General features: G+C 18.4%; 1 protein-coding gene across 1 annotated transcript; it reads right to left on the bottom strand.

The window, feature by feature from the left end:
• Positions 1–2133: 2133 nt before the first annotated feature.
• Positions 2134–2997, bottom strand: MKS88_001152 (uncharacterized protein; the record flags this gene model as incomplete). The annotated part of the gene is made up of 1 exon (XM_067219812.1): positions 2134–2997. One exon carries the CDS (start codon positions 2995–2997, stop codon positions 2134–2136), a length of 864 nt encoding a protein of 287 aa, XP_067075081.1.
• Positions 2998–14431: the final 11434 nt, after the last annotated feature.

Genomic DNA, 14431 nt, shown 5'->3' with positions numbered 1-14431 from the left:
TAATTTTTGTAAATTATATTGCTTGTTCATAAAAAAGAAAAATAAATAAAATAAAATAAAATAAAATAAAATAAACTTATATGGTGTTTATATATATATTAAAAAAACAACAAAATATTTGCAACAAAATATTGCGCAAAAAGGTAGTAACTGATTTATAGAAACAGCTTTATTTAACTTAAATTACAAAAAATATTATACAAAAAAAAAAAAAGGTGAAAAGAATACACACATATATAAATATCGATAAAGAGTGTGCTATTTTCACTATAAAAAATAAAAAAAAATTACACCGAAATTTCTTTGCACTCTCATACGCTGATAAAGGCAGTAAAAACAAAAAAAAAAAAAAATGAGGAGAGATATTACATAAAATTTATTAAGTATAGACCTATTAAAATATATATAGGAGGTGTGGCATATTTAGTAACCCCCTTACATAATGTGAAGCATTATAAATAAATTAAAATAAAAATAACCATTGAAAATACAATTTAAAATGAAAATAAAAAAAAATGTTACTTAATTTATTTAGTAAAACATTTTTTATATTTTCAAATATTTAAAATTTAAAGGAGATTTATTTATCAGAATTTTAACTTCAAATATTGAACAGAGGTACGGTATTGTTTTCCATGAACTTGCGAAAAATAATTTAAAAAATATATATGGAATTTTTTCACAAGGGAGTAAAGAATATTTTTAAAAAATTCTGTAAAAAAAAAAAAAGGAAAAGCTGGTGACTTTTATTTGACTTTTTTTGTCTACTGAATTACTACAAATTTCCAGTACATACAATCAAAAATGAGTTCGTTAAACGACATAAAGATCAACATACTTATCCCTGAACTATTATTAACTTGATTTTTCCTCTAACCACTTATTTCCCCTTTTTGTATCTAATTATTGTAATTTGAAAGTTGCGCAAAACGTAGTGGTATTATATGCTTTTCTATTTTGTTTTCGCCTATAAAGTTTGCGAATTTCAAGTCATCCCTATTTTACAAATGTAAATATATATATATATATATATATATACATATACAGTTGTATATACTGCAACAGCAAGAATATTTTCATTAATACACAACCGTTTTTTTAATGTAGTTTCTCTATGAGGAACAATTTAAATCAAAGTTAAAAAAAAATATATATATATATATTAATTAATTCATTGCATTACAGTTCAGTTCAGTTCAATATATTAAAAAAATTTCCACTAAGTAGTATTCAACCGTTATAATTCATCTTTAAAGGAAGTTACATATGATAATACAAATTTTAGTAGCATATCTATATATTTTATATTCATGCTTCTATCTTTTTTTTTTTTTTTTTTCTACTTAGTAAAGCATACTATAACTACTGTTAAAGTTGTTCATGAACGTTTATTTAATCTTTTGCAAAAGACCATTTACTGTGTTTATTATTACTATAAGATTTTTTGTTTTCATAATACATTTTTCCCCTTTTTGTCACATTAAAAAGGCTTATAAATTCGCTAAAATATGCAACCTCTTGTTTTAAATGTTTCTAGACGCAATACTTAATTTTAACGTACAATAAAAGTTGTGTTTCGTCGTTGGTAAAATATACTTTCGGTAAATTTTTGATATACTTGTCTAAAAGTATATATAAATATATATACATATATACATACATACGTGTAATATTAAACATAACAAGGGGGGAATATTGAAAATACCACAGGAACTTTTTAGTTTCAATTCATTAATTTTTCAATATATTAACATCTACACGGGGTTGGTGTATTTTAAAAATTTGACCTTTTTAGTAATATATAATTTTTTTTTTTTTTATATTTCTTTTTACTTCACTATTGTTACAGTTACTGTTTTATTTTATTTTGAATATCATTAAGTATTTTTTTATTTCTCTCTCTATCGACATCTCTATCTCTTGCAGTTTCTCTTTTTTTTTTTTTTATTTTTTCTTTTACTTTTTCAATATAAACACTTCACAACAATAAAAAACAGAAATAACACAGTGGTCACATTATGTACATTTATAAATTAAAACGTCTATTTTAATATTTGTATCCTCTTGTGATTTCCTTTCCTTCCGTTATTATTTCTTTTATCCGCTCTGGTCTTATTTTGCGTTTTTACACGTTTACTCTCCTTTTCTCATATTTGTACTATTCAACGATTCTGGAAGGTTTACTTCTGTGTCTTTTTGTTCCTTCAGAGGAGATGGTATTTTATTTAAAGAAGTAACAATTTTAATTTTTGATAAAAAATATTTATTTAACGGTTTAAACTTGGACCCATTTACACTTTTTCTACTTTTTGTAATAACATTACTTTTTTTTGTTCCCTTTCTGATTATTTTACTTTTGTTTACTACAGCAGTGTTAAGTGATCGCTTAGCACCTAAACCATAGGACATATTTTTTCGATAAAGTGATATATTTAAATTATTAAACTTTTTGGCTGGAACAGGTACTGTTTTATAGCTATTTAATTTTTGACTTATTATAGTTCTAGAAGGAGCTGAATTTTTAAATACTTTTCTTGTTTTTTTTTTAATTAAATTTCCCCTATATATAGTACCTGACGTTTTAATATTATTATTAGTTCTTCTATTAAGAAAATTTTTATTATAGGGAGTTTTATAACTATCATAACCATAATGTGAACTATAACTATTAGTTCTTCCTTTAAAATAATCTCTACCACTACTATAAAATTTTCTGCTTTTATATTTATTAAATTGATTGTTACTTAATCTGTTACTAAAAAATGGTTTTTTAAAACTCCCTGATCTTCTACTTGAAAATCGAGATCTTCTTCTTCCTCGAAAACTTGAGCCTTGTGTTAAATCTTTCTTTTTAAAAAAATTTGTTTTAAATTCATTTTTTTTTGTATTATTTACATTCAAAAAACTATTCTTTCCGCTTTTCTTTTCTCTATGAACTACATCATCCAAAGGGCAGGACAAATAGTCCATTATTTTTTCATTTTGTTCACTTTTCATTTTTTATTAAAAAGGATCAATATATATATGTATATTCAATACGAAAATTTATGAGGCGTACACCAATTTATGCGTCATGTGCATATATATATATACATATATGTACATATACCATAAAAGGAAAAAAAACGCTATTAAAAAAAGGATGTTAATAAAATGTAGTAATAACAAAAATAAATTGTTATTACACGATAATGTGTAATGGAAAAAAATAAATCAGTACATGCATATATATATATATATATATAAAAACAAAACAATACATGTACCATATATACATAAAACAATAAGTATATTCATAAATTAATGCAAAAAAAAGGTTAAAATGACACAAATTATGCTCAAAATATAAAAATACTTGAGAAACAAGCAAAATAATATAAATTCCCTTTATTTGTTAAGTACTATATATATAAGTTTAATATGTATATACGTATTTATGTATAAAATATGCATTTTATGTATAATATACTTTTATTTTTTAAGTAAAATTATATTTACTTTAATTTTGCTAGATCTTTGTTTTTCATCTTTAAGAATTTCTGTTTTAAACAAACTCTCAAACTTCATAAAATGAAAAATTTCATTTTTCTTTTTATGTTTTGTTTTATTTCAACCTTGTTTTACTTTCATTTATTTTACTTTCATTTATGTTACTTTCATTTATGTTACTTTCATTTATTTTACTTTTATTTATTTTACTTTTTTTTATTTTACTTTCATTTATTTTACTTTCATTTATTTTACTTTCATTTATTTTACTTTTATTTATTTATTTTCATTTATTTATTTTCATTTATTTATTTTCATTTATTTTTTTTACTTTATTTTTTTTTTTGCTTTTTTTTTTAAGTACATGTACTTCATAATATGTAGTATATACATATGTATATAAAATATACTTTTTTTTATTATATTATTTTTTTGGTAATTTATTTTATTCTTATGTGCACAATATGTAAATGTATAACATATAAATAACATGAGTATACATAAAATAAGTATAAGTACATTTGTATGAGCATCCTTATTAGTGTCTTATATATTATTTAATATATATTTTTGTTTCATTGTAGTTTAAATGTTACAATCGAATTTACAAAAAAAAAAAAATAAATTAAAGGGCATAACAAGTGAATTTTTTAAATTGCTCTTTTCCATTAAACTTTTTGCAATTTTTTTATAGTTCTTTTTGAAATGAGATATAAAAAAAAGGCTCCTTGATGAGAAAAAAAAATGAGATCTGTAACATTATTTTTTGTTTTATTGTAATCAAATATTACATAAATTATTCCAATTTATTCTTTGTAAACAATATGCTATTACGTTCTGAAACTGCATTTTGATATGTATATAATATTAAATATTATACAAATTAATTCCCCTTTGTCAAACCATTTTTTTTTTTTTTGATGAATAAAAATATTTCATAAAATATGTTAAAAAGGAAAGAAGAAATTTATTTATAAAATTATCGAAAAAGTGAAAACACTTAGTAATAACAGAATGGGATTTTTTAAAAAATAAAAATTAAACTATTAAATCAAAAGTAGCAAAAAGGTAGGATATCAAAATATAATATTTACGGCATTATGATATTTATAAATTAGAACACTATAGTATTATTCTGAGGCTTTGTAAAATATTTCTTATTCAACAAAAGTTATAAAAAAATAAAATAATTTAAAATTTGAACACGAAATATAAACTCTGTTTTAAAGAAAATTTTCCAAAATGGTACATACCAAAGAAAAACTTGTAGCAAAATGAAATATAGAAGGTGAAGTATATATATTTTTTTTTTAAATATACGTAAACCGTTTGGAAAATATTGTTTATTTGGAAAACATTGTTGAATATTTATTTTAATATGATATTGTTCTTTTAAATGACACTGTAATACAATTTGAAGAAGTTTTATTATATACAGTTTTCTGTATTTTATATATAATTTCTTAGAATTAAAAATATTAGTACTAGATTGTTAGTTGATATATAATCTTGAGAAATATATATATATATATATATATACCTTATATTTCATAAATTCCAAAAGGACATATAAAGAAAATATATTATACCTCACGTATAAATTTATTGTTTTTTTCTTTTTTCCTGGTGTATTAACCTTTATGCCATTCAGTTGTATAGTTGCCTTTATTTGTTTCTTCTTTTGGGAAAAATTTTATAACATTTTAAAAATATGTTAAAACATTTTTTTGTTTTACCGTATAAGTGTTTACATATATACACTCATTTATGTTCCTTAAAGGACATCGTTTCAGTTGTGAAATGTTTCATTTATAAATGCAATTACTTATATAAATCATGCAGTATATACCATGAATATCCATATAACATTACCCTTTTTATAATTAACAATTTTGTTTAATAAATGTCTTTTTATATTTTAATATAATTTTTATACCCTCCTTAGACGTATATATTTTTTTTTTCTATTACGATATCTAGAAATTTGTTCAAATACTTAAAAGTATCAATTTGCACATTATATAGTAAATTATAGTATGTAACCTTTCGATGAAGCAACATAATATCTCCAAGCATAATAAAGGTGTCCCCCTCACACATCCCTTCTAACAACAATATCTCTCGACGTGTCTATTCACAAGCATGCAACACTTTTAAAGAATACTGTCATTCATTATATTTCTTTTTTTATAAACAAAACCACATTACCATCACATTTTTGTTTTAAAAAGTACATGGTTATTTTTTTTAGTCATAAACAATACATATATGTATGCGTATGTATATCATTTCTCCAAACACAATGATCCTGAGTAATCATCTAAAATAAAAATTATGAACATTATTAAGGGTTTTCTTAAATGGTTCTGTTTAAAGAAATATATTTATTACAGTATATATCTTTTAATTATTTAAAGAAAATAAGATACTGTAAACATTTGTTAAAATTTATAAATATATATAAATATTATTGTGCATATTGCTGAATGAAGCTTTTGTAACCACTCATTTTCTTTAATGTTTATGTTACGTATAAGAAAATTTTCTTTATTTTCGTGTTAGTAGACTTATAACTTATTTATTAAAATCAACATTTCTTTTTATATAATTCTGAAAGGATAATTTGTATCCCTTTTATGAAACTGTTATTGTTTCAATTAATATCCTTTTTTTATTATTTTACATTTATTCCAAAAACGTGGTTTATCACAAAAGCCTACATATAAACCTTAAATAATTTTGTATGCATATATCATATTTTTCATTATTCATTATGAAATCTAATATGTTGAAATCAAAAATAAATAGATAACTTTAAAGTGTATTATGAAGACGCATATATATTAACAGTTGTACATCAAAGATTATGGAGCTCCATATAAAAATATATATCAAAATGTGTCTAAATAGAACGACATAAAATTTCTTTGTTTCAAACGTATAATATAAAAATAATGTATACCTAAATATATTACTAGGACTACAGTTTGTTTTATTTAAATATTTGTCATATAGAAAAATGTAAAAAGTTATGTAATTCTAAAACTTAAAAGTTCGTTTAAAAAGAAAATCTGCAAGAACACGAAAAGGCTCTTTACTAATGTTAATAAAAGACAAATAGTTGTATTACTTTGTCATAAAAATATAAAAGAATCATATTTTTGTATTAGTTTTAGCTAAATTTATGTGTTTTTTTCTAAATATATGTATACCAGAATTATATCAAAAATAATAAAATATTCGTAAATAGACGGACAGTATATTTTAATAATTCATTACATACAAAAAATAATTTTTTAATATATTGTGAATATATAGCATGTAGTGTGTAACCTTTATATTTACTTTCAAAAATTAATAATATATTAATCATTATATTATGTCATACAGAGTTAGATTAGATAAATTTAGGTGCTCTATATTAATTAAAAAAAATATATTAATTTATTCAAAAACAATTCCTTAGAACACATAGAGAACTATTTATTTTGTATATTTTTCAAATAACAATTTCTTCATTGTAGTGTACTTCTAGTAAAAATAATTTTAAAAGCAATTTATATATATCTCAAAACAATATTACTAATAAAAGGTTTTAATTTTAAAGCTCTTTTGTCATAACATATTTTATTATTTATATGTTTATGTTTAACAAAGAACAACTTAAATCTATCCGTCCATCTACCTATATACATATATACATATATAGAAACGTTATTCTTAAAGACGTCTTTATCATATCGTTTTTATATAGGTTACCTTAAGAACACTTAAAAGTTCTAATGCAAATAAAAAATATCTTAAATATACTAAATGTGTACACACTTGGAACATTAATGACAAGTCAAATGTTATTAATAAAAAAATATTATAATCAACAATAAATATAAGAAAAAACAATTGTATCCACGAAGCATAAGAACGGCTTAAAATTTTAATTTTTCGCATATACAAAAAATAATTCTTAAGGTAAATAACACACATTCCATTGTTTGAGGATATGTGCTCAAAAAATATAAATCAAAAACCTTTTTGCACATTAAATTTTAAAAGAATATCCGATGTTCTCACCTAGTAGTAAATAATATTCTGCATGACTTTTATGGAGCTATGTTTAAAGTTTAATTAAACAAAAAAGACATTTTTTCTAAATAAGGTCCTTTGGAGTAACTTTTATAAGACGAAAACGATGTGTCTATTTTTATATGAAAAGTTTATATTTTTTTAAATGTAGATGTGGTTTTAGTGTTTTTTATGAAGTATTTTTTTATCTTAAAAGTTCTTAATATTCTAAATAGCATTATAAATGTAAATATTGTGCAGTGTACTTTAGAAATTTAAAAAATTTAACTTTTTGCTATATTTCTGAAAAAATAATTTACCTACAAATATGCAACTTATTTTTATTGTGGAAAATTTGCGCAAGAGATATGTTCTAGAAACGCGTGATATACCTATGATGTAATATTTAACATATAAATGTTAAAATTTTAATGCCATTTGTTAATTTCTATAATTAACTTTTACTATTTATGCTGAAATTATAATTTAGTCTTATTTTTCTTATTTTAAAGGTAGGATTTTTTCTTATATTTACATATAAAAATATTTTAAATGAACTATAATATCTGTTATATAGTGCAATATTTATGCCTACAACATTATGCGTATAACAAAATACGTATTTTTACAAAATTATGTACCCCACTGTCAATTTATTAAAACATAAATAAATTTACGATGTTCTGATTTTTTAAAAACAATAATAATACGGTTAATTTCATAAAGGGGAATATTTCTGTAATTTGGAAATATATAAAAATATAAGTATCATTTTCCGTCGTTAATCGATAAGATATGTTTTATTTTAAGAAAAAAGAAAATATTAATAACATTTTTGCACGTGTAATTCATGAGTAACTTCATCCTTGTACTATCTTCATTTTTAAAGTTTGAACTTTAATTTGCGGTAGTTTATTACCGAAATTAGAATTTTTAGCTTTAACAATTTTTTTCTAAAATTAAAATATCGCATAAGGTAACACGAATTTCATATGCCATGCAAAATATATCTTAACAAATAAGATAGATAAAAATAATTATTATTATAACTATGAAAAATGTAAATTATTGTTCATTTGCATATTTATTGCAGTAAACTATTTTTAATAAAGTTTACATTTATTAAAAAAATATCATTCAGAGGAATACGTATTTACTGTTTAATTTGTTTTTGTATTATAAGGACATTGTTATTCACAAAGTTATATGAAATTATCTAATTTAAAATTTTACTTTGACATTCACAGAAACATCTGTTCATTATCATTATCTTTATTCTGAACAATAATAATAAGTTTAAAATAAAAATCGCTTACGTCCATAATTATATAGATTTTTAATATGTTGACATTAAATAAAATATGTAGCCATTTTAGCAAATGTGCTCTTAATTTAGCATTGTGTTTTACCCGTCTATAAATTTATTATAATATTATAACAATCTACATTTAAGAGAAATGTATGTTTTTATATTAATAAATTTATTATAAATATGTATGGAAAAAATCCTGTGAATAAAAAACTTCATAATTTGAAATAGTATTACTTTTAAAATATTGATAATATAAGGTTTCACATAGAATCATACAAAAAAAGACTAGACAAAAATATTATTCAATAGAAAGAAGGAATTATATTTAACAAAATTTCTATAATAATCTACTAATATAAATTTTATTGTACAATTTTGTAATAATATTATGGCACTATTAAAAAAAAGAAGAAATGCAGTATATACAATATAATAGATTTGTAACTATAAAGTTCATATTTTCAAAACTATTATTATCTATTAAAACAAAAAAAAAAAACTCTGAAAGTATACATACAATATTATTTTCTATTTCTGTTGATATCATCTATTCTAATTTTACTATATTTCAAAATTTTTATTATGTGTCATACTGTCTTATAATATAATGTTTATCACATTAATTCTATAATAATTTATATATGTTTATTCAAAGGAATAATTTTGAATTTATTTATACTCATATAAGATAAAATTTTTCAATATGCTAGTGGGTTATAAAAAATAAATCTTATAAATTAATACTTATTAAAATATAAAATATATTTAAAATTTTCCACATGTTCATCACTTATTTTAACTGTATAAAAATAAATATAACCTATTTGTATTAATTATAATGTATTTTAATTATGTCAATATAAAAATACAATCATTTAGTTAAAATTCTAAATTTAAGAAAGCACATAATTTTCATAAAATTTGCTATATTTTTTTTATTTTATAATATGTTAAATTAATTTCACAATCTGACTTTATCATGTAAAATAAATTTATACTTATTTATTTATCACTAATTTAACACAAATTTTATTTTATTTAGTAATAATGAAATAAAATTAATAATTAAAAAAAATATAATTAATAAATATATTTAATATAATATATAAAACTAATTAATTATAATTAAAAAAATTATTATATTACATAAATAATTAATTATAATTAATATATATATTTTTATATTATATAAATAATTAATTATATTTAATAAATATATTTAATAATAATATTAAATATATTAATAATTATTCAAATTAATTAACTAAACTATATATATTTGATTATAATAATATTTTATCGTTTGATAATTAATTAATTAATTTAAATAAATAAATATATATAATATAATAATTGTTTTATTTATTAAATATTTGTATGTTATTTAACATAGAATTCACAGTAATATAATTTCATTTAAATTTATATTAATTATATATTTTCTTTTTTTAATTAATAGATTAACATATTTATTTTATTTATATTAACATATATTAATTATAATTTAATTCATATACTTTATGTATTGAAATAAATCAAATAATCATTTAATTTTTTATTATGATATAAATATATTAAAACGTTAAATATTTTATCACTTTTCCAAATGGAATAGTTTAAGTATTGAAGTTCTATAATAATAATTAAATTATTTAGTAAATGTAAATAAATAATATATAAAGTAATTAGTTTAATTATTATAATATAATAACAATTAAAATATAATTATTTATTGTTTTAAATATTAAATAACTTTTTTTTAATTAAATTTACTAATCATATGTATATAAATAATGTTAATAATTTTATAAAATTATTTAACTTATATAAATAAAAATTAATTGTTTTTATTATATATATATTTACTTAAATATGATAATTATAATTAGTTAATTAAATTAATTAAATAATAAATAAATAATTAATTATAAATAATTAAATAAAGTGTCACATTTATTATAATATTATGTATATATAAAATAATTTTAATTAATAATTTTTTTATTCTTTACTTATTATATAATTAATTCATTACGAATATTAAAATTATTAATTATTTAAATATTTTATAAGTATTATTTATAATATAATTAAATATATTAATTTTATTTATTGTTTTTAATTAATTAATAATATAATATTTATATTTTATAATTATAAAATTTTTATTTTTTGAATATATATATATTTATTATATGTTTATCATATTTTTATATATTATTAATTAAACAATTACATAATATACATATGCTTTTTCATTAATTTAAAAATATAATTAATTTATTTAATAATATTTTTTTTATTTAAGTAATTAAAATTTACTATTTAAATTCCTTTAATATATTATGTATAAATTATAATAAACTATTTCTTTATTTTTATTATATTTTATTTTTAACATATAATATAGTAATATATTTTTTTTATTTATTTAAGTTTTTATAAGCTAATATATAAATTATTTTAACTAATATAATATTTTTAATTATATTAATATTTATTAATGAAAATAATATATATAAATAATATATATATTTAAATGAATATATTTTAATGATTTTAATAAATTAATTTAATATAAATATATTATATCTTTTATTTTTTTTTAATTAATATATTTTAATTATTCTTATATTATATTAATTTTATATACTTTTTATTAATATATTTTAGAAATTAATTTAATACATATATTTATTTATCAATTAATATAATATAATTATTTTTGTTTTTATAAATTAATTTATATATATATTTTAATTTTATTTTAATAAATTATTATTTATTTTATATAATGTTATAAAAATTAATTAAATTAATATATTATTTTTTATTTTATATAATGTTATAAAAATTAATTAAATTAATATATTAGTTTTTATTTTATATAATATAAAAATTAATTAAATTAATATATTATTTTTTATTTTATATAATGTTATAAAAATTAATTAAATTAATATATTATTATTTATTTTTATAATTAATATAACAATTAATTTATATTAAATATTATATTTAATAATAATTTTAATATTAATTATAATTTATGCTATTTTTAAAATTATTGATTTATTTATTTTTGAAATAATACGACTAAATATTATTTTAATAATAATATTAATTATGTTTAACTTATTATTTATTTTATTATTATTATTATTTTTTTTTAATTATATTATTATTTTATAGGTGTAGTATAATATATTTTTTTAATATATTATCTTTAATTTTCGTTTTTTTTTATAATTATTTTAGTATTATTTTGTTTTTACTAATTTATAATCTTATTAATTTACTTAAATTTGTTTTTTGTTTTTTTTTACATTATATATATATTGTTTTATTTGTTTTGTACTTTATTAGTTTTTTATTTTTTAAAATATTTAACTCTTTGTTATTAATAATTTTATTGTAACATATTTTGTTTATAAATATAAATATTATTAAATATAATTTTTACTATGAAAACATATGAAAGGTTCACACTATAAACGCACAAAGTTTTAATATAATTTATTAATGTTATATATAAAAGAATGGAATAATTCTTTCGTATTACGAAATTATGTTAATGACATACAAAATTGAAGATATAGAGCTAAATGAATATAATGAATAGATATCCTTGAAATCATACTTCTTTTGATAAAATTTTGTATCATATAATTTTACATAATAAAGATGTAACAAATGTTAATTTTTGAAATAGATAATAATCAAATTACGGTTCTACGTACCATATATCGAATTTATGTAAATGATTAATTTAGAAAATTTTAATGTGTACATTTTGCGTAATGTTTATTACTATTTTTTTTTCCAACGTAAATATTTCATAGATAAGAAAAATAAAGCTTAAATAGACCTTCCTTTATAAATTATTTATTCTTTAATTATAAACATATAAGAATGAATGTAATTTTTTGCTGAGGATATTTTACATGACATATAGCATAAACTTCAATAAATCATATGCTACTGAAGGATGAAATACTTAACCATTTGAAAGAAATTAGGAGAGTACTAGCAACTGAATATGTTGACAATACTTATCAAGCAATTATAAGTCATTTGAAGATAAGCAAGCATTTATGTCCAAACATTTTCTTACAAATATTCTTTATGAAAACAAAAAAGAGAAACTTATTTTAAAAGAGTGAAACTTACGAATTTAAGAATTTATCTTAACACATAAGCATTCGTCAGATTTTATTATATAACCATTATTTTTAGAAATATATACTAAAATATGATTAAAAGGAGGTATTTTTCTATTATCACTTTAATAATGAAATTTGTCTTTTTAAAGTTTTTTATTTTTCCTGAAAAGGAAAAATTAATGTATATGATATATTAGTACCATAGAACACTCAAAGCAATGTTGTACAAAGAATTTTATATCAAAACAAAAAATTTACAAACTTTTCTGAATTAAGGTATATGTAAAACTTAATTATAATTTTTAAATTGATTTCGTATGAAAGATATGCTAATTTTTTTTTTAACACTGGGAATTTAACATATATTTTTATGTTAGGATATCCTAAGTATAAATTATGACTTTTTATTAACTAAACGAAATAAAAGAAACATAGATGATGCAATTTTAACATAAAATTTCTCCAATCTTAATTCAATTAAAAAAATACAAGAGACGAAAAAAATTCAAGAACATAAAAGAAAATTAAGGACATGATAATAATAAAAATATACTTTTTCACTGTTTAGTGAAGTCAACCTACATGAGACATTAGTATTTAAAGAGATGTATTGAATTTTATTTTTAATAAAGGTCATTCATTAATTCAGAAAACTTGTTTATATACTTTTTTTTTTTGACTATTATCATTCTCAATTTTCGTCAAAATAATATATAAAAAATAATTTTATACCTTTGTAGAAATTTTTCTTTCATGAATTATATTTTTAACATTTTAAGAAATGTTTTAATTTTTTGGGTTTAAAAAATTAACAGTAATTTACTTCTATTTTTTTGAGGTTGTGTAACTGCACCACATTCAATTAAGTTTTCATTTTCAAGATTTGCTCTTTATTATTATGTTACCCCTTTTTATTTTCTGTAATTTATATCCCACATAATTTTTTCATAAACTTCAGAATTGCTAAGTGCATTCCTTTATTTAACACGCCTTCTGTTTATATCATATATTGTTTTATCTCGTTATTTCACAATACATTTTTATTTGCATGGTACGCGTAAATACATATGATATATTACACATGTAAAGTCATATTATAATCTTTTTCTTTCTTAATACCATTGTTATAATTCGTGATAAGACATTAAAACAATTTTTTCCACTAGTCTGCAAATAATATTTGGAATGGATAATGAAAAAGAAATATCTAAACAAGCTTATTTTTATATGTTTCTTTGGCCAAAATAATATAAAATAACAAAACAAATGAGTATTACAATTAAATTTTATCTATATGAACAAGCAAAATAAAAAAAAAAAACCTATGCAGTTCTTGATTTATGTTGGTTTATCCTATAAACTTACAAAAAAAAATAGTTTATTTTTTACTTTATATTAGCTGTAG

Source organism: Plasmodium brasilianum, chromosome 4 (assembly GCF_023973825.1).
Source record: "Plasmodium brasilianum strain Bolivian I chromosome 4, whole genome shotgun sequence".
NCBI classification, from domain to species: Eukaryota; Apicomplexa; class Aconoidasida; order Haemosporida; family Plasmodiidae; genus Plasmodium; species Plasmodium brasilianum.
The sequence above is the reverse complement of the archived record's forward strand: the minus strand, read 5'-3'. Positions and strand labels throughout refer to the sequence as shown.